The 23,197-nt window shown below is 41.3% G+C and overlaps 1 protein-coding gene across 1 annotated transcript in view; it reads left to right on the forward strand.

The window, feature by feature from the left end:
• LGSN (lengsin, lens protein with glutamine synthetase domain) overlaps positions 1-23,197 on the forward strand; it is a 334,413-nt gene that overhangs the window by 285,274 nt on the left and 25,942 nt on the right. The window contains exon 4 of the mRNA XM_044063647.1: positions 10,869-11,047. Coding sequence (XP_043919582.1) covers positions 10,869-11,047 — 179 coding nt within the window. The remainder of the gene's footprint in view (positions 1-10,868; positions 11,048-23,197) is intronic.

Raw genomic sequence — 23,197 nt, forward strand, 5'->3', positions numbered from 1 at the left:
CAGCTGTCAGTCATCGCGGATGACACACAAGTCACAGCCACTCCCATAGTGGCAGTACCAGCCCCAGCAATGTTGGAGCAGGGCTGTCAATAGACCGTTATAGAAGACCATGTGCACATGGCTCTGGCCAGTCCCAGCAGGGACATGGGTCCAGTCGACATCCCTCTGCCTCTGATGATAGTACCCAGCCTGGCTTAGTACCCAATACTGTCCGTTGCACCCCTGCCAGGCACAGGTACTGTGTCCATGGCCAGAGACGGTGATCTGTACAGCCTTGCAGGTAAAGTCTGTGGCTGTCCCACAACCTCCCGTATATGGCAGCCACATGGTGGAACTGTGTGCATGCAGACACACACACATAATCCAAACACCTAGGGCTAACACATACACACACACATTACATCAACATTGACCCATGCTGTACTGTTGTCCCTCACACACACACACACACACACACACACACACACACACACACACACACACACACACACACACACACACACACACACACACACACACATGTCAATTGGACAGGTCAGTGTCGGGCTCTGGCAAACCAACAACACACCCTGTGCATATGATGAAACTGTGCCACCTCCTGTCATCTGTAACATTGATGCAGGAACAGACTAACATGGTGCTGAAGCACAGGGTGACTTTATAGCAGTGTAGCAATGTTAGCATGTTGTCAACAGTACAGTGTAATGATATCCTTGAAGGTATATCTGAGCAGGCATGATGCATTAAAGCTATGATTATCAATGTAGTATTGTTTACAACAGTGTTAATTCCAAGAACATATTGTCCGCCCATGTGCCACTTGGCTGATGTGTGTAGTTTTGGCAGCATGTGTTGGTGAGTGGACAGTACGTGTGTGATGTGTGCAGTACAGATTTGCAGGTGTACATTTGTGAACATGGTGGAGGTGCACTGTCTGCATGTACATGCATAGTGGACACATGGGAAGGGTGACATGCCCTGTATTACACAGTGTCAAGACTTCATTGTTTCTATTGTTGGCCAGTATGCATTTTAATACACATATGTTTTAACTTGGGTACACATGTTTGTATGACATGGTTTGACACTATGCTGTGGGTGATACTGTTACTATCTGTCATTGGTTTGCATTCTGGTAGTGTACACAACCTCAACAGCCTGACTATAACCAATCGTTAGATGATGTCTTGACAACTGACACACAGATGTAGGTAACTCAGTAGCATTTGGATCCGTCCGTACTATACTATACCAGTAACCAGTGGTATTGACCACCACCCATTCCTGGGACCACTCCTTTTTGCCATATAGCCCTCTTATGTACAAGCAAACACACTAGGGATATGTCTGTCCACATCTGGAAATGCATACAGTGGCCTACAATGCATTCTCCGGATGAGACACTTATCCTCCACAAGGGTATCATACAGACAGATACCTGTTGTCCAACCCATGCTGTAAAGCTGTAAGCCAAATATGGCATAGCCATCCACATTTATTAAACATTGTATCTCAACAGTACCACATAGGTAGTAGCCCCAAACATGTAGAACGGGTACCGATGTGTACATACGACCAAATGTTATGTCATCTGTCCTTTGGTATTCACATTTCCATAGGTATTCTGAAGTACCCCGGTGTATCACATAATCAATAAGGGGTCTGTATGCATATCCACAAAGTTGTTGTACACCTATAATGAATGTCCATTATTGACAGACTTTGTTGTGTTTGAACATGTCTGAAATATACCCAAGGCATGAACCCTCACTCCCACTATTCTATAGAAACTATCATGGGTGTGTGTGACACACATGACCTAGGCCACAGATCACTACAGTCACTGGCCTTGCAGAAACATACATATGTGACTGAAGGTCTGAGAAGCAGCAGCACAATCTGTCATAGGTAACAGATGTATTCATGTACAAAGCAGGTTTCACACCTATGAACTAATTGAGGTCACATGTACATATATGTATTTGCCACACAGATACCTGAAGTGTGCAATGCACATACTGTTGTTATACTATGTCATACAGTAGTAAAAGCTAAACACACAACACATTGACCAACAGTATAACACACACACTCAGCAATTGCATGATTCAAACCCCAACCTACCTATGTTATGATAGCAGAGAGAAATGCATTAACACGACGCTCTATATGTTTTACTGGGAGTTTTTATTTCCACTGCTATATTTGTAGGATGCTGACATCATCAGACTTGCCAAACAGGAATATGACACTTTTAAGGTGTTTTTTCTAGTCTCCAAAAAGGGCACTCCTCTCAAAGGAAATCACAAAGAAACATACACACCCCCCACAAACATTCAGCAATTGCAGGATTCAAACCCCTACCTAACTATCTTATGATACTAGAAAGATACGCATTAACACAACACGCTATATGCTTTACTGGGCGCTTTCATTTCCACTGCTATATTTGTAGGATGCTGACATCATCAGACCTGCCAAACAGGAATATAACATGTTTAAGGTGTTTGCCTAGTCTCCAAAAAGGGCAATACTCTCAAAGGAAATCACACAGACACATACCCCCACACACACCCCCCAATTGCAGGAATCAAACCCCTACCTAACTATGTTATAATACTGGAGAGATACGCATTAACACAACACGCTATATGCTTTATTGTGAGCTTTCACTTCCACTGCTATATTTGTGGGATACTGACATCATCAGACTAGACATAGTACTGTGTGTGCACTTTGTTTTATGCAATCCCAGGACTGAGGACTAAGGCCTTTTTCAGCTATGTTAGGAACCTGGGTGGAAACTCCCAGATATGCTCAGAATTAGTTCAAAATGATACAAAAAATCACTGAACCCACAGACATTGCCAACATACTGGCAGACAGGTTCAGTGCAAACTTCACCCCCCTTTCCCCCCTAAAGGAGAGATAACTATCCCAGCGGAGTGTAGCCTCCCAGACATCTCAAATGCGCAGGTGAAAGCTGCTCTCTCTAAAGCTAAAAACACAGCATCAATGGGACCGGATGGTGTCCCCGGCTGTGTGCTACATGAGCTAAAGGAGGAATTAAACCCGCACATAAGGCAGCTGTTTAATCTCAGCCTTACCACAGGATACATGCCCAAGGAGTGGCGTACGGCAACTGTGGTCCCACTCCACAAAGGTGGTGCCTCTATGGACCCTGGTAATTACCGCCCCATAAGCTTAACAAGTCTAGTCTGCAAAGCTATGGAGAGGATCATAATGGAGCTCATAAACAAAGATATAGGGGACTTGCAGACATTGGACCCGACCCAGTTTGGCTTCGTCAAGGGAAGATCATGCCTTTTGAACTTGGTCGACTTCTTCGAAACAGTCACCAAGGCCATTGATGAGGGAAAGGCAGTCCATACAGCCTATCTTGACCTTGCAAAGGCTTTCGACACAATACCCCACTCGGGTATTGTAGCAAAACTTACCAGCTTAAATGTAAACCCATATGTCACAAGATGGGTTGCAAACTGGCTTAAGGACAGAACCCACAGGGTTAGAGTTGCTGGCGCTATGTCAGACTCCAAGCCGGTCACAAGTGGTGTCCCACAGGGCTCGATCCTTGGCCCCCTATTGTTCGGCATCTACTTCTCAGAAGTACAGGCCAACATGGGAGGACTTTGGCTGACAAAGTTTGCAGACGACTGCAAACTGGGCGCCATAGTGGAAAGTGCATCGGACACGGATATCCTTCAGAAGGGACTCACGGAAACAGATAGCTGGTGCCAGAGCCATGGCCTGAAGTTAAACGCCAAAAAATGTATAGTCATACCCTTCGGGAAAAACAAGGTAACCCCAAGCTACCATACAGGTGGCAATCCACTAAGCACGGAAGAGGTTATCAGGGACCTGGGGACCCAGGTTGACAGTGGCCTTTCTTTTGACACTCACGTTGCTAATGTGGTTAGAAACACCTTCTACATTGCCCACCTGATCATGAAGGGATTCACATCCATATCTAGTGAGGTCATTGTTCCCCTGTACTCTTCACTTATCAGACCAATGATCGAGTACAATGCCCCATTCGGGATGTATCTCACCCGACATCTGCAGCAATTGGAGAGACCCCAAAAGTTCCTCACCAAAAGGATAAAGGGACTCCAAAATCTGTCATATGCTGCCAGATTGAAGAAACTCCAGCTCTATTCAGTCGCATACCATCTGCTCAGAGGTGACATGTGCCTGACATACAAGGCCATGTCCAACCCGAATTAATGGACATGCTCCACCTCAAAAATCCAAATCCACCAAAACCACTAGAGCAAGCGACTTAAACCTTAGCACGGATATAAATAGGACGTGCTGGAGGGATAGATTTATCACTCAGAGACTCCCTATGCTGTGGAATAAAATCCCGGTCCATGTGAGGCAGAGCACCTCGCTGGCTCTGTTCAAGAGAAATCTTGACCTGTGGATGGGAGATCGTAGGTTTACCACGGGAATCATCTCTGTGTCACTGCTGGACAGAGGCACAACAAACTAATGGGCACAGTATTTTTTCATATAAGGGGTGGCATAAGCCACAAAAATTTGGGCTAGGCTTATAAATGCCTTAGGGGAGATAGCCTAGGATAAACCTATGAACCTATGAACCTATGAGACATGGGGTACAGCAGGTGTTACCAGCTTGAACAGGACTCCACAAGTCTTATCTTGTGTGATCTATCTGTGGCACAGTTGCCAATCCATCTAATGACAATATATATTTATGCACAGGTTGTTTATTTTGTGGATACGACATGTGTCTGGGATGCTGGAAAAGGCCTTTTCAAAGTGTATGTGGGACATGTGTAGCTCATTTCATTGATGTATGTCCTGGTTGCCTGCCTTGCAAACAGTCTAACAGGTTTGGGAAACATGATCTGCCCATGAACAGTCCAAAGTTGGTGGGGTTGTGTGTTTATAGGCTTCCAATAGCTATGTTTCTGACTTCAGTCATGATGGACTCCATGGCCTTTCAGATCAGACTTCATCGGCTTATAAGACTATAGTTCCCATGGTCTGTTGTGCACTAACACTTGTGTAGTGTGCCATATGTTGCTGTAACCCATTCAACAGTTTCATATCCTGTAGAGAGGGTGAGGCTTAACAGACTGTTCAGCTGCAGGGACTGTTTGTTCTGCAGTTCACTTATGACACATATAGGGGCACAATGTAATCCAACTGATGCCATGTTTTCAGCATTGGAAGGAGCGGTTTACAAATTCTACATGTGATATATCCTGGTATGATGAATGGGCCTTTTGTCAGTGGGAGGTGGGTATGTATGTATGGGCCTGTCTGACAGGATGTTGGCATTGTCAGTCATTTCCAGTTGGCCCTGAGTCAGGACATATATGAGTGTACATTGCTATTAATGACATAGCTGAAGGAAGTGTCATGGTTCTGTATGGACTCCTGCGCAGATAATCTTTCCATGACCTGGACTGGGTAGTGTTTGGAGTGCACATTGTTTATTGATGATACTGATTTCGTTTTTTTTTTCCTTTGCTTTTCAACTTTCTATAACCAACCTAAGTATCTGTAGTACATATTTGATTATGACAGGGTTCCAATATATTATATATGTGTCTGTTGTCATATCACTGTGTGCACAAGTCAGGACTGATGAATTGTCAGAGGTTCCTGGGTTAACACATGCAACTGCCTGATATGTGTGGCCCACTGCTGTATTCGGACATGGCCTAAGTGTGTGAGCATGCCCAGTTTGGACTTTCAGTATGTTGTTGGCTGACATTTGCCTCATTTATTCAGGTGTGTGAGCATGCCCAGTGTGAACTTTCAATATGTTGCTATGTGAAGTCCACTACATTTGTTGATGTATGTGAACATGCCCAATATTAACATTTATACTATATGTGTGTTGTAAATCGAGTTGTATTTTTACTGCAGGGCTCACCTTTGTGTCATAACTCTACAGGGATTATGCTGTGCCTGCGGGGTTTCCAGGAGACACTTTGCATAGACTTACCAACATTTCTTTATACAGGCTGACCAGTGAAATACTGTCATGGTTTAGTGGTTCAGTATTGTGACTATAGTGCACAGTACCCTGGGTTTGAAGACTGTCACTGCTTCATATTTTCATACTGGGCAGACCAGACTGCTTAAGGAACAGTAACGCAAATATGACTATGTTTACCTGCTTTTGTTCAACTATGCCCAACTTTGACCTAACTTGCACAACATTGCTCAATGTTAACCAACATTGATGAACGCTGCCCAATATTGCTCAACATTGCCCAAAGTTGTGCTACTTAGTGCATGCAATTTTGTTTACATATACTAAATAGAAGTTAAAGCTGTTTAGCACTGCTTTATATTGCTTAAAACATGGCAATCATGCCTCAGGTGGTGCTGCAGGGCTGCCTATGTCGGATGCACATATTACACTACCTGTACATGTTTGACAACAGGTAGTATCAAGTTGGACACCCCGTTTACTATATGTGTGAGTCAGAGAGAGGTATCATTTCCAGGGTTCCTACTGAGCCAGTGTATATGCTATGTGTTGCCTCTTTGCCAATGCCAAAGCATACTGGGCACACCTCCTTCTGCCTACTGGGGCAGGCTCAGGTTGTTCCTCCTCTGAGTCATGCTCAGCCTGTGATAGCCTTGGCAATGGTGGGGGGCTGTTTGGCCCAGCCCTATGCTGCTCCTGCTGCAGCTGTTTTCGAGGATCATATTATGTAGCATAGCACATACCATGACTATTTGGGTACATGTAGTTGGTGAGTACTGCAAGGCTCCACCAGATGTGTCCAGGCACCGGAACCATGACTTGATCAGCCCAAACACACGCTCAATTACATTTCGTGTTTGTGCGTGTGCCTCATTATGGCATTCCTGTTCAGGTGTGTGTGCATTTCTGATGGGTGTCATCAGCCACGGCTCCAGTGCATATCCAGCATCCCCCACTAGGTGACCATGAGGGATGTCCCCATTGGCAAATGTCTGGTACAGCTGTGTCAGATGCCAGATATTGGAATCATGGTAGCTTCCACGGCAGCCAGCACACACATTTATTATTATGTCCTGGGCATCACACGCGACCTGGCAGTTGATGCAGGGGAAACAAATACATCAAAGCAGACCCTACCCCGCACACCAGCTGGTGCTTTGATGTATATGTTCATGCAGTCTATTGCACCCACTACCTCAGGGTATTCCGCTATTTGCTGGAAAAGATGCATATTGCTGGCCAATACCTCACGGGAATTGGGGAAATATACATGATCACCGACATGTGCTGACATGGCATTCAGGAACTGGTGCAGTACCCTGGATGCTGATGCCTGTGAAATCCCCAACATATCACCAGTTGGTCTCTGGAAGGTACCTGTTGCTAGTATTCTTAGGCCAACACATGCCTTGGTTTCCACTGGAATGGGTTCCCCTCTGTTGTTTCTGTGTGTGAGGCGTGGCCTGCACAGCTCAACAATTTGCTGCATGAGGTCTCTGTCCACTCTATAGCGCTCCACTATCTCAGGCTCATGTAGCCCCTGGTAGGATACTCTGGGCCTGTACACTCTTCTCCGTCTCCTCACTGTGGGTTGCTCAGCAGCATTCGCATTGTCACCACCCTCAGCATGTTGCATATGTCGCCTTATAACAGCAATGGCAGCCCGTAACATTTCTTTGTCTCAGTAAAGCTTTTTCAGTTTTCACTTCTATTAGCTTACTGCAGTGTTGCAGTGTCTCTGAGAAAAACATAGTGGAAAGTTGTTTGCAGAGTTTTAAGTGCTGGGCTGGGCTGGGCTAGTGTACTGCCTGTGTAATTGGCTGATTCTGATTTGTTTCACCTCCTAGCTCTACTACTTCTCCTTGGTTAACTTCCTACTATTTGTTGTGCTTCCTTTTCCCTTTCTGTTTCCACAGGGGGCAGCGCCGTGCAAACAAGCGCAAACACATGTACACCAGCTCACATGCGCGCACACATGCTTACACGGCCTAACACTTGCTGACTCCGGCTTAAATGCGCGCACACAGGTGCAAATGCACTTACACAGGTTTCAACAACCTTACACTTGCTAACTCCGGCTTAAACATGCGCACACAGGCGATCACGCGTGCACACAGGCTTCCTCAGTTTTACAGGCGCACACAATTGTGCATACACGTTGCAGGCACTTCTACAAGAAACGTTGGTGTTGTCCACAGCATACATCTTCAATTTCTTGCCTTTAGCTAGGATATCTGTTGACACGCCTATTCCAGTGATGGGTAACTGACAGGAGAAACATGCCACTCTGCTCCAATGAGCTTACATTCTTTCATACATACCCCCCTCATGATGTCACCTATCTTCTACTCTGATACTCCCCTTATCCTACTCTTACACTCCACGGACTTTGCTCATATGCCATGTGAAATTGGGATTCACTATCCTTACTCTCATTTGCATAGAATTGCCTACTAATGCTTGGTTACATCTCTTAGACTGAGATTCCCCCCTTAGCAACCTCTACTCAGTAGCCATGTTGCCTTCAGCCTGCCTGGCAGATGTATATTTATAATAAAATGCATATTTTTGGCTTTTATATTTTTTTGGGGTGGGGGGCGGTTTACAGCTCAGCACTTTTGCGCGATGCTGCATTACGCTTAAACTTTGGAGATTGAGGTAAAAATAATTTATTAATTCTTTTTTTTTTTGCAATGGGTAGAATTGCCAATGGCCGTATATTTGGCCATTGGCATGCTTCCTCAACTGGATGCATCCTTTATTTGGAGCTATCATGGCTCCGTTTTGCTATTTTCAGAATGGTACTCAGTTGACAACCGAGTACATTTCTGCAAATAACACTATTAAATCAAAAAAGACGGAATTCCAAAAATGTCACTATTAAATCAAAAAAGACGGAATCCGAAAATGTCACTATTAAATCAAAAATGACGGAATCCGAAAATGTCACTATTAAATCAAAAAAGACGGAATCCGAAAATGTCACTATTAAATCAAAAAAGACAGTGCAACCAATGTGAATATATTATAAATGAGGAAAGAATTTTCTTAGCAAGCAGGGAAAGATGGGTAATAAGTAAAGGGTATTATAATTGTGAGTCTAAGGGGTTAGTATATCTTGCCATTTGTCAGAAATGTAATTCCTTTTGCGTGGGTAAAACAGAGAGAACTTTAAAGAGAAGAATATACGAACCATAATATACTTATGATATATTAAAAAGGAAAGAAACAAATGCATTATTTAAGCATTCTAAAGTGTGTGAGGGTTATAAAGTCCTCTTTTTTGTTCTGGAACAAATTAAAAATGATATTAGGGGTGGCCCATGGGAAGAGAAAATAGGGTATAAGGAGTTATGGTGGCAAGTAACTTTAGAATCAGGTAGGACCCCAGGCTTAAATGATTACCTGTCTATATTACCACTTTTAAAATTAAGGTCTGCTAAATTGTGAAAGAAAACAAGATATATGCAATATTCTGATATGACAGAAGGTGGCACTGTTGCTTAAGAAAACACATGTTTCAAAAGGAAAGAACTAAACATTTTTCTTCATAGTAAAATACCCATTCTCCTATGTTTTGTAGTATTTTAGATGCATAAAAAGTTTTTTATGGGAATTTGTGCGGAAAATTGTTAGAAAAAACACACATTTTTATTCAATAAAGTGTATATAACATATATATTTTAAAATATGGTAACATCCACGAGTGGAAAGGAGGTACACATTTTTAATATTTATGAGCCTAAATGTGAGATTATTTGTCTGTTTGAATTAAGTGAAGGAATTTCATTGGTTTACTGTTTTTAGAATTAGTATAAATGTAACCAAGGAGTTTGAATGGAGCATCTGATGAAGTCCACTGAATGAGGACGAAAACGCATGGTGTAACAAAGCGTTAATGGTGTATGTGTTTTGGCGGTGGAATAATAAAAAAAATTCTTTCTAACTGGCCTGAAGCAAGTTCGTGGGTACTCTCCAAGTTATCTGCACTCCTGTTTCCTGTTTCTGCAAATAACACTACTCTTACTCGGACAGGTTAGGGTTTCCTGGATCGCAAATTTACCTCATTTGCATAACTTTCTGCAGCAAATGAGGTAATTTGCAAATCCTAGCCCAGTCCGTGTAAGAGGAGTTTTAGGAGCTCTCTTGCACACCCCTGCTGGCTGTTCCTGGATCGCTCGGCAGACATGTTGGCTGCATGGAGTCTTACTCTACTCTTAGACTCCGTGCAAGCCTTCGTGAATCCGGCCCATTGACTTATGATTTTGACACTGGTGTAACTGCTCAGTGTGGAGTGTTATGCCATGCCCAAGTCATATGGGAATCTCACTCAACATTTCAGCTGAATGAAGAAACAGCCTTCAGTAGAGGATTACTTATTAAGAGCCCATATATGTATACTCAGTCCAGCCCCTTACTGAAATATCGGTACTCATTATTTCAATTGCAGACACACTGAAAAGAAAATAGAAAATGCAGGAGAAGACTGAATCTTGAAAATCACTCACCTCCATTAACTTTCCCTGTCAGTCTTGTTTGTGGGAGTGGAGCAAGCTCCCCCAACTCCCTGAACTTAAATATATAGCAACTCCGACATCACCATATGTCACAGAAAAGGGAATATTCTGAGACATGTCCATCTTGGACTTAATATATAAAAGTTCATTTTTCAGGCTATTCTGTGTTCATATTTCCAGACTCAGTCATGCAGGTCCCAGTATTTCAAATGGTAGCCACTCAGCCCATTAGCAGTTAAACATATTTTAACATTTTTTTGTGCCTGGAATAACCCATATATTTATCTCTCTTTTAACTTCTTTCAGAAATTTAAGAATGTAAAATTTTGTAATAATTTATAACATTGTTTGCCTTACAGATGGTCTGAAATATTCAGACATACAAGGTGATGCTATTCAGAATACTGTACACATAATTTCTCAAGTGGAACATATAAAACAACAAATTTCAAGAGAAGGAATTGACTTCATACGATTTGAAGCCACAGATCTTCATGGTGTGTCTAGATCAAAGATAATCCCATCTCGCTTTTTTCAGGTAACGGTTTAAAATCAGTGAGATTATTGTAATAAATATTTAATTATCTAAAGCACATAAGGATTCCTTTGAACTTCTATTTCAATTTATAAAGTAAATTTACAGTGTTTATTTTATAAGCTATGCTGGCTTTCTTTACTCCATATGAATGGCCACACTATAAAGAACTGAGTGCGCTATTAATGGCCATATTCAACAGTATAACAAAACTATGCTGTGCTTCTGATAATTGTTAGTTTATTTAACAGAAAGAATGATGTTTACTTAACTATGTTCTGTGACTGAAAACTGATGAAGTGCATAGAAATGTTACAAATGTCAAGTACTAGTACGTCTTCCTAGGTTGTGACCTGCAGAATAAACTACCATCCAGTAATAAGTGCCCAGAATTTAAGGTTTCTTACAAATGTTCCTCAAATGTAATCTGTTTTAGACAGTTCATAAGTTCATATGTTTTTTCTAGGTATGGAGTAAGTGGATCATTAAGTACTTTTCCCTAAGTAACCCAAAAGACTTCTAAGTGAATTGCCAACCTCATAAATTAATCAGTGAATTAGTTGTCACAGTCAAGGAAAGTCGTATTACATATCGCAAGAGTGAGTTAATGAATACCCATCTGACTATGAGGACAAGATTTAAATGTGGCTAAGGTGTTGCATGTGCAAGGGAAGTTTCATGGATAACAGATGCATTAAACTTACAAATCTATTATGCCATCAGGTCATATTTATGTGGCAGTGAAGAAGAAGTGCGTTAGTGTGTATATTCCTAGTATTACCAGTTTTGCAGAAGTAACAGCGATACAGTAGGACGGGGTCTTTCATGTCATGAAAGGCTCTAGAAAGGTCAACATATCAGAGTTCCTCTGAGACAGAATATATTGAGATGCCCTTCCATCTATGCAGGTAGCATAAGCAGCATATTCCTGTGTTTTCCTTAGTTAAAGAAACCTTTGACATCTTTCAAACCTTTGGGTGAGGTGTTCAGCTGCTTTGGCTTTAGACCTTCCATTGAAAATTAATTGGGCCACATGGAATGATTTCCTAACTTTGCTGGTCAAAGGATAGCTTGTTACTGATGAACCTACCTGGAGCTCTAAGGACACTGTTTATTTTTATGTGGGGTGTTATTTTTATAGTCTGAACAATAACAGTTTGTTGCCCACCAAATATGTCCATAGTCAGTGCACCAGTCACTGGTCTGATCCAGTCCTTGTTGAAATATTAAAGAGTGGAGTGGAAAGTTAACAAAAGTATCTCATTTGCAACATCAGTGTTCTTGATCATCGAAAGGCCTTTGATATCTGCTTTCATATCAGGGAAGTGGATGCCAAAGAAATGTGATTCCAGTACCAAGCTCTGTGAGGCATGAATAGTGATATTCTCTTTTGTGGAAGACATACAACCAATCCTCACTGTATGTGTACCAGCAGTGAGACAGTCAGATAACCATCATATGACAGATGGGTTAATGCTTATGTGAGCATATGGATAATAAAAGCACTGGGGAATATGTCAAAGGCTTTTTCCAGGTCCAAGTAGGCAAAGTGGACAGAGGTGGATTAAGTGTACCTTGGGTCTTGGCTGTTTTCAAAAATGGGCCACATATTTTTTTTGTTTTTAGCACCATACATAAAAACATGTGTGCACGTGTGTGTGTGTGTGTGTGTGTGTGTGTGTGTGTGTGTGTGTGTGTGTGTGTGTGTGTGTGTGTGTTTGCCTTCCTGATTGTTTGAGATTACATTTATTGTTTAATAAACATCTGTTTGATGCTGTTTTAAATTAGTTATCTTGAAAATTTTTAGCAAGAACTAAAACAAAATTTACTAACCAAAAATAACAAAATTACTCATTTCACAATATTTCATCCATAAAAGACTACTCTAACTGCCACAGTATTTCAACTTGTTTTACACAAATACACATTACTCCTGCAAAGAAGACAAAACAACTGGTTAACATGTCATGGCAGCATGGTTAGTCATTTTAATTCGCAGAAAGCTCTCATATCCAGCAACATGTACCCTAGAGGGCATTATGGTGCTTAGAAAATGAGTTATTTTGTTTTCTTTTCTGATGTGTGCATGTATGTGTATATCTATCTCTTCCACGCGCTGTCTCTCTCTCTATATATATATATATATATATATATATATATATATATATATATATATATATAATCAGTTAAAACAAAATGTGTCAACGCCTCTTACCAAAAGCGATGTACCAATATTAACATGTCAGCTACCTAGCCTCATTTGCTTGCTCTTGGAGTATTAATTATAAGTACACATTTAGTCATGTGTCTAAAGATCTTCCTTATGGATATTGTAAAGATATCACAGTAGGTAGCTGACAGAAGTTTGTCTAAAGATCTTCCTCATTAATTCAGTAAAAATATTTCACTAATTTGTAAGGCAGTTTAAGAACAGAAAATGTGTGTCTGTTAAGGTACAGTCTTCTTTATTGTAGCTGTAAAATCGAGGCAGGCAAGCATTGCCCAGTTTTGCTAATTGCCATAGCCAGTATTCCTACTTACTCATGTCACCACCTAAATGGAGAGAGATTTCACATCCATTCCATTCCAGGTCCAGTCCTGAGATGGTATTAGAAACCCAAAAGATATGGAGAAATTAAAAAAGAGAGACTTTCTTCTTAATTTTATATATTTATATATGGGTCCACTTCACGTGACTGAAACTCAAAATACTGAATTTCATTTGACTGAGACCACAATACCTAATTTTCAAAATACTGAAAACTCATTTGACTGAATCTCATTATACTGAAAGCTTACAATCCTGAATATCAAAATATTGAATTTTAAACCATAGACATGCACACTTACAACACCAATGACTAACTCTTTCCAAAACTTAAAAACTACCTACTTAACCTCTTACTAGAAACTGGACGATACGAAACCAAATTATGTGGGGGGGGGGTCAACCCCCCAATGTGGAGGGGGTTGCATAGGTTCATAGGTTCATAGGTTTATACTAGGCTATCTGCCCTAAGGCATTTATAAGCCTAGCCCAAATTTTTGTGGCTTACGCCACCCCTTATATGAAAAAATACTGTGCCCATTAGTTTGTTGTGCCTCTGTCCACAAGTGACACAGAGATGATTCCCGGGGTAAACCTACGATCTCCCATCCACAGGTCTAGATTTCTCTTGAACAGAGTCAGCGAGGTGCTCTGCCTCACATGGACCGGGATTTTATTCCACAGCATAGGGCGTCTCTGAGTGATAAATCTATCCCTCCAGCACGTCCTATTTATATCCGTGCTAAGGTTTAAGTCGCTTGCTCTAGTGGTTTTGGTGGATTTGGATTTTTTGAGGTGGAGCATGTCCATTAATTCCGGGTTGGACATGGCCTTGTATGTCAGGCACATGTCACCTCTGAGCAGACGGTATGCGACTGAATAGAGCTGGAGTTTCTTCAATCTCCCAGCATATGACAGATTTTGGAGTCCCTTTATCCTTTTGGTGAGGAACTTTTGGGGTCTCTCCAATTGCTGCATCTCCCACACCCCCAACTATATATATATATATATATATATATCTATATATCTATATATATATATATATATATATATATATATATATATATATTAACTCCAAGATCGCACCACAGTGGGGAAAAGGGCATATACCGTTTACTAATCTTACAGTACTGTGCACACTGCAACTATTGCTGGGAGCACAGGAAACAATCCATCATATTACTTTAGATACTTCTCATAAAAATGTAAACACATACCCACAGTTAGAAAACTACTTTCTACACTACTATCGGTATTCTGACAGTCGGCACCTATAGTTACAGCAATGTGTTTTTATCACAAGCAAGTCACAGGTGAAGGGAAACATGTATCACATATGTAGCTTAAAATTCAGTATTTTGAAATTCAGGATTGTAATAAGCTTTCATTATGAGATTCAGCCAAGAGTTTTCAGTACTTTGAAAATGGCGTATTGTGGTGTCAGTCAAATCAAATTCAGTATTTTCAGTTTCAGTCATATATAGGTTTACTATCAAAATGTTGAAGTTCGAGTCAGTGAATGTGGAAAGTTGAACATGAGTTTGTCGACTTATAAATTGCCGACCATTAGGATATCGAGCTTACATATCAGCGAATGCAAGTGTACATTCGCTGATGAACTCAATGTTTTGAATAGAGTCGCGGTACAGTGTGGATTGGGAAATGTATCCCTTTCCTCACTGTAGTGCGATCTCGGAGTTAGAATATTTAATTTGCAGGGGGTATGGGGGGGTGCACGTTTGCATCTACTCTGCCATTACGTTTGAATTTCGATATTAATGTCAGGTGCAGTGTGTGTAAGTGTGTGCTGTGATTGTGGTGTGTGTGTGAGGGACTGTAATGTGTGGGTGCAAGTTTGCCTTGTGTGTCTGTTTGTGCGATCTCGGAATTAGAATAATAAAGTAGGGGGTGTGGGGGTGCAGGGGGCCTTGCCCCCTTGCCTATGTCTAGTGTAGGATGCATTGTTTGGTTGTGGGGGGAAGGTGTGCGTATGTGTGCTGTTTGGTTGTGCAACTTTCGCAATTTTGAATTTTGCATATATATATGTATACGGGTCCCCTTCACATGGTCGACATTTCAGAATGTGGAAAACCATATGGACGAGACCATATGATAAACATTCAAAATGTCTGCCATGCAGAACCAGCATCTCCGCACAGTGCGGAATGGAAACATTTCCATCTTCCGCACTGTAGTCTGATCTCGGCGTTGGTATATTTAAGTTATGGGGGGGGTGTGGTGGAGCCCCCACGGGGGTGCAGGGGGGGATGGAGCCCACCTGCTAGTAGTGTGAAGGTCTTACCTTGTGGGTTTTTTTTTTATTACATGGTCGACATTTCGAATATCAGTCATATGGTCTCGGCTATATGGTCTTCAACATTCTGAGCTGTCGACCATATTTAGTAGACCTATATATATATATATATATATATATATATATATATATATATATATATATATATATATATATATATATATACACATATGTGTGCTTGTGTGTATGTGTGTCTGTGTGTTTATGTTCGTATATGTATATGTGTATATATATATATATATATATATATATATATATATATATTTATATATATATATATATATATATATATATATTATATATATATTTATATATATGTATATTATATATATATGGATTCACTTTATAATCTCGAAATATTGAAATCTCGAATTTCGGTATCTTGAGACTATAAAGTCGAACGCCCATAATATCGGCAGCCGAAAGCCGCAAATTTTAAAATCACAAACTGTCAACACTAACTCTGTAGTGCTACGGGTTGCATGAGCTGCAACCATTGACTAAATATCCTGGTACAGAGGAGGAGTTCTATGGCTGACAACTGTGTAACTGCTCTGGGAACAATAGGAGCCATGTACGAGACGTCAAAGTCCCAGAAAGGAGGGCTTGTGCTATTATTAGACGGATATGCATTAATTAGAGAGAAAGTGATAAATGAGAAGTCCTTCTGGTGCTGCAAGTGGAAGCAAACCCAAAAATGTAAAGGTAGGGCTATCTCTCTCAGTGTGTCTGATGGTGAAAGGCTAATTAAGTATGTGTCTCATATTCACAGAGGGGATCCTGCTGAGGTGGAGTGGTACAAAATGTGTTTCGAACTAAAAATAAAAGCCAGAGTGCCCTGAGATAATCCATGTGCTATACTGGATGATGTATTGGCCTCTCCATCATCCACTGTAAACCCGAGTTTACCTACATGGAAAGCACTACTCCAACAAGTAGGCAGGGTCCATAGACAAGAAACAAAATTTGTGTCAGATAGTATTATTGCACTTCAAGACATGAACATGGCTGACTTCCCTACTAAGTCTGCAGTATTTACAAGTAAATGAATGTCTGACAGCTGCAGCAATACCACTGTGCTAGTCTTTAGTACACGGCAAAATCTACTAGATCTTAGTAATAGCTACAGTATGGCTAGTTGACAGTACATTCTTTTACAAAGGCATTCTGTGTCGCCAATTATATAGTATTCATGGACTGATGAAGTACTGTGGATGTCACAAAAGTGTGCCGCTGCTATTTTGCTTAATGGCTGAAAAGTTGTTAAAAGCATACAATTATATGTGGGGTTGTGTCCTACAATTGTTAGATGAACAGGGCTTTGAGCTGCATGTTAGGTACATATTAAGTGATTTCGAGATCGCTGTTAAATGGAGCATTGCTTTCAATTTTCAGGGGTTAACAGCAAAAGGGTGCCTTTTCCATTTTGACCAGAAAGTGTGGCGAAAGGTACAAAAGCTGGTTCTTGCTCACAGTTACAAAACTAACATGGACTTCCAACTGCAGGTAAAGTGTTTAGTAGCCCTAGCATTCTTGCTCGAGAGAGTGGTTCCCTTAGCGTTTCAGTTATTGAAAGAGGAGTTTCCATCTGAAGGGAAGGACTTACTGCACTATTTTGGTGAGTGATACATGCATGGCAAACTTAGGAAGTTTATCACATGTACCAGTGGTTTCAGTTGGTTCCTTCCACTATTTCCAGTGTAATTCTGGAATATCTATGAACTCAACATGCTTTTTCTGCCACGGACACAAAACAGTGTTGAAGCGTGGCACCGACGACTGAAATCTGTACTTGGTCATAGTGCAACAGGTCTGAGGGTGCTGTTGACTGTTTTGGCATGAGAGCAAGACAGAGTAGAGGAGTTGCCTGTGTGCATAAGTTGTGGCACTCCCCCTTCGCCTAAACGTCGTCTAATCCAGAAGAGGCACAGTCAGTTTGAGAAGGTCCTACCACATCAGGGCTCGTACACTACAAAGGAATTCCTACTGGTGATTGCTAGACTATTAAAAATGTAATGTATGATCTCTGTCCACATTTGCTTGGTATAGTACAGTAGGATCGCTGTAAGTTTACACACTATGTGGTGTCATACCTTAGAAAGAGAACCAAACCAGTAAAAATAACAGGACAAACCAGTAGTGAGAACGAACTGCGTGAAGTACCAAAAGTTCAGAGCAAAGTGCCTTAAAAGTTAAATCCACCAAAAAACCACGCTGCTGGAAAGAGGAACCAAGTTTATTTGTTGAAGCGCTTTTCGTTTGTCTCAAAGACAAACTTCTTCAGAACTGTTAACAAAAATATCAGTGTACTTAAATAATAAAATTCCAATCCTTAATTACAATTAATTAATTAATCAATCAAGCAAGTTAAGCCAATCATGGTGGTAAAAGGAACAAACACTTAAATCAAGATGTAAGCATCCTTACTTAAAAACTGTGTTGAACCTATAATAAAAACAAATCAACTATCACATCTATAAATCAGTGTATTTAAACATACTGCCAGCTGACAATAATCCAATTGTTGGAAGTTGAATGATGTAATACTTTAGAGAACCATATTAATAAAAAAATGCAAAGGTTAAAAACGTTTAAAATGTTATAATGTTTCTACTTGTACCCATTCAAGCCTAATAATATATATGTGCGGGTCACCTTCAGATGCCCGACAACGCGTTTCGCCGACACGGAATCCGACGGGATGAAAAGACCGACAAGGCAGATGACCGACAAGGTGAGAACCCGACGGACTCTGTAAGTGTGCGATAGAGTGAGGAATTTAGTGTTAGGGAGCGGACAGGTAAGTGTGCGATAGTGAGGGACTGTGGGTTTAGGGGTGGGTTAAGTGAGTTAGGGTTAGAGTGCAGGTAGGGTGTGTGTGCGATAGTGAGGGACTGTGGGTTTAAGGGTGGGTTAAGTGAGTTAGGGTTAGGGTGCAGGTAGGGTGAGTGTGCGGTAGTGTCGGACCTTGGGGTTAGGGGTGGGTAAGTGAGTTAGGGTTAGGGTGCAGGTAGGGTGAGTGTGCGGTAGTGTCGGACCTTGGGGTTAGGGGTGGGTAAGTGAGTTAGGGTTAGGGTGCAGGTAGGGTAAGTGTGCGGTAGTGTCGGACCTTAGGGTTAGGGTTTGGGTTAGGGATAGTGGATATGTTATGTAGTGTACTGTGTTGTTTACGTGTAGTGTGTTGGTGTAATGGTTTTCGGTGTTTTGCGTTGTCGGTATTTTTTGTTGTCGGTCTTTTGGTGTCGGTGATTAGTGTGTCGGCGAAACATGATTTCGGGCATATAAAGGTGATCCATATGTACATATGTTAACCAACCGAAATTTATCTTTTCAAATTAACCAGTTTCAAGACACTAGAAATAGTGCAAGCTTCATTTAAACCAGGAAAGTGATAGGCTTCTAGTCTAATCTGCCAGTTTAACTCCTTTTCTAAGAGTTTAAGCTGTACTGGTCCACCTCTACTGTCATTAACAATCTGTTCAATGGCAATAAATTTGAACTGGTGTAAAGGGTTATCAATAATGTGCTTTGCTAAAGCATTCGATTCTTTACGTTTCCTAATAGTGTATATATGCTCGTAGATTCTATCTTTGAGCTTGCGCTCGGTTTTCCCTATATAGAAACCTGTGCATTGTTGGCACTGCGCTAAATATACTAACATACTGGAATTACAATTAACCCTACATTTTAGTTTGTAAACATGTTCGTTGACCACAAATTTATTTGCTTCTTGAATATATTTGCACCAGTTGCAAGCTTGGCATTTATACATGCCGGAGGACCTGGTTAACAAAGGTTTCTGCTCAAATAATGATTTCAAATTTCTACCTTTCCTATATGTTATTTTGGGGTGGGGACCCATTTTAGTAAACATCTCTCGGTCCGCCTTAAATAAATGCCAGTTTTTCTTAATAATAGACCATAACAGTGCACTATCAATGGAAAAAGTGGTGATGAATCTAGGTAAGTCAAATACTTGTGGTACTAAAGGTAAGATTGTATTTTGCTCTTCAACACCCTGGTCCAAGTTGGTCTGTTGCACTGTCCTTAACACCGGTAATAACGGTTCATAAAACCTACTGGACCTCTTTGAAGATACCTCTTCTATAAGTTCGTCAACCAACTTGGGGGGGGGGGTATGCTCGACTCAGAAACATCCTTTTTAATAGTAAACACTCCTCATTAAAGTCATTGTCCCTACTTGTCATCCTGGCTGCTCTGACCAGTTGACCCTTTACCACTGCTCGTTTCTGCAGAAACGAATGGCAGCTGGTAAAGTGAAGCAAGGAATTTGAGTAAGTGGGTTTCCTGTGGATTTGTGCTACAAAACACTTCATGTCTGAATCTTTAGACAACATGATATCTAAGTGTGGGATTCTCGTGGTGCTGAATTCAAATGTGAATTCTAAAAAAGAGGTAGTATTATTTAAATAAGTAACAAAGTCACCTGCTTGGCTCTCACTCCCTTCAAATAATATGAAAATATCATCCAGGTAGTGAGTGTAGTACATGACGGACTCTGTATGGATGGATTCTTCTAGTACAAATTGGTGTTCCCAGCTTGCCATCACAAGGTTTGCTACACTCGCACCACAAGGTGAACCCATAGTGACCCCAGTGTTTTGTAAATAGAAATTCTCCCCAAACATAAAACATTCTTGGGTAAAATCAAATCCAAAAGCTCACCCTCTAAGGAGATGTCACAATTACTTGCTTTCAGGGCTTTCATTCTGTCACAAACCCACTCAATAGTTTTCTCCATTTTCCTTGTTTGGTCAAGGGGTAGTTTCTTTACTCACTAGTGGGAGTAGGGAGTACTGAGCTGCCTGTTTGTCCTCAGAGGAGTGGTTTAAGGCAGTAACTTGTAGTTTATTGGCCATTTTGGGTCATTTCCTGTCTTTTCCAGCCCCCTGCTATAAAGCACGTTTTGGCGGGCTTTTCCAGCTATTGAGAACTCAGCACAGCTCCTCGTGGTGGCCAGCAGTGTTCCTCTAGCAGCAGAGACCAGAAAAGACTACCTTTCCAGATTTTAAGTATTTTTCTTGGCTTTTCGACTTATTGTGCCTTCGACTACTGTTTCTGCTTATTTTATCAAAGTTTGCACTGTTTTTACTGTGTTTATAAGCTAAAACTGTTTACTGCACTTGCTAGTTTAAGTTTTGCCTAAAAGTTAAACTACAGGCTAATACACTCAAGTGTACTAGCTTTTGATAGCATTTAATCGAAAATCATAGCATTTATTGTGTTTTCTGCTTTTCTGTAAAAAGAAACTTGAAAAAAAATATATATCCTTGCTTTCCATACTTTCCTAACTAGTGTTCCAGAGACCAGATTTTGCTGATCCCTGGGCTTTGTCTTGGTTCCTGTTTTCTCCATTTTCCTTGTTTGGTCAAGGGGTAGTTTCTTTACTCACTAGTGGGAGTAGGGAGTACTGAGCTGCCTGTTTGTCCTCAGAGGAGTGGTTTAAGGCAGTAACTTGTAGTTTATTGGCCATTTTGGGTCATTTCCTGTCTTTTCCAGCCCCCTGCTATAAAGCACGTTTTGGCGGGCTTTTCCAGCTATTGAGAACTCAGCACAGCTCCTCGTGGTGGCCAGCAGTGTTCCTCTAGCAGCAGAGACCAGAAAAGACTACCTTTCCAGATTTTAAGTATTTTTCTTGGCTTTTTCGACTTATTGTGCCTTTCGACTAGTGTTTCTGCTTATTTTATCAAAGTTTGCACTGTTTTTACTGTGTTTATAAGCTAAAACTGTTTACTGCACTTGCTAGTTTAAGTTTTGCCTAAAAGTTAAACTACAGGCTAATACACTCAAGTGTACTAGCTTTTGATAGCATTTAATCGAAAATCATAGCATTTATTGTGTTTTCTGCTTTTCTGTAAAAAAAACTTGAAAAAAAAAAAATATCCTTGCTTTCCATACTTTCCTAACTAGTGTTCCAGAGACCAGATTTTGCTGATCCCTGGGCTTTGTCTTGGTTCCTGTTTTCTCCATTTTCCTTGTTTGGTCAAGGGGTAGTTTCTTTACTCACTAGTGGGAGTAGGGAGTACTGAGCTGCCTGTTTGTCCTCAGAGGAGTGGTTTAAGGCAGTAACTTGTAGTTTATTGGCCATTTTGGGTCATTTCCTGTCTTTTCCAGCCCCCTGCTATAAAGCACGCTTTAGCGCGCATTAGCGCGATTTAGCGCGATTTAGCACGATTTAGCGCGATTTAGCGCGGAGCTGCCACTGTTGCACACTAGGGCAGCACTGGTTAAGCAGGTTTAAACTATTCGGGCTACCTAAAGTCCACTCTTCAAATTTTCCCTTGAAACTACCTTCCTCGACCTATACTACTGATCTAATCAGCGTATCCTATAACTAAAAAGATCATCTCTACTTGACTCTAAGTAGACTATTCTCTATCTGTTAAACCCAGCACTTGCTCCTACAGTACTTATTACCTTGATAAGGCACTCTTATAGATAGCACCCCAAAAAGGCAACCCCCCATTTCTCGGTCACCCACATCCCCCGGAATCTTTTTTAAAGTTTTTTGTCTATCCTTCTAGCATGTCGAGGGATCAGTTGCTAGTGTCCTCTCCTGCTCAGCTGGTGAACCTGGGAATATTGAGGCAATGTTACAATTGCCTCATGTACACAGACAACCCTCTCCTCCTCCCACAAAACACAAATACATGCGAGAGATGCAACTATACGGCCAAACTGGAGGCTGAGCTCTCTCAACATAGGACTGGCAAGACCAGTCAGGAGGAGAAGGTTACCACACACACTATAGACCCAGTCTCACATAGTATCATTACAACCTCAAATCATACACATAAACACACAAAGACATACTCGGAGGCTCTGATCAAAAATCTACCAAAACAGCAGAGGCCACCAAAGCAGACACCCAAACAACCACCACCTCAGAACACAACACCTGCAACACATAGACCTCACAGTCAGAGTGTCAAACAGTCACAGCCCTTAAGGCCAAACACAATGCCAGACACACTAGTCATTGGTGACTCCATAGTCAGACACACTGACGTCCCGCTCACCAGACTGAGTAAGGAGAAGGTCACAGTAAGCTGTCTGTCGGGTGCTAGGATCCGCCACATAACGCAAGCACTCAGGTCTCTCAACAGCAGGTACAAATACGACTCAGTCATTGTCCACGCTGGTGTAAGCGACCTGAGACGTACCTCCTTGGACTACATGAAAAGAGACATTGAGGAGCTCTCTGATTATGTAGCCCAGGCAGGTATGACCCTGACCTTGAGCAGTATCCTACCTTCACCAAGAATGATGC

Source organism: Protopterus annectens, chromosome 2.part1 (genome assembly GCF_019279795.1).
Source record: "Protopterus annectens isolate FY-2018-M chromosome 2.part1, PAN1.0, whole genome shotgun sequence".
Taxonomy (NCBI): Eukaryota; Metazoa; Chordata; order Ceratodontiformes; family Protopteridae; genus Protopterus; species Protopterus annectens.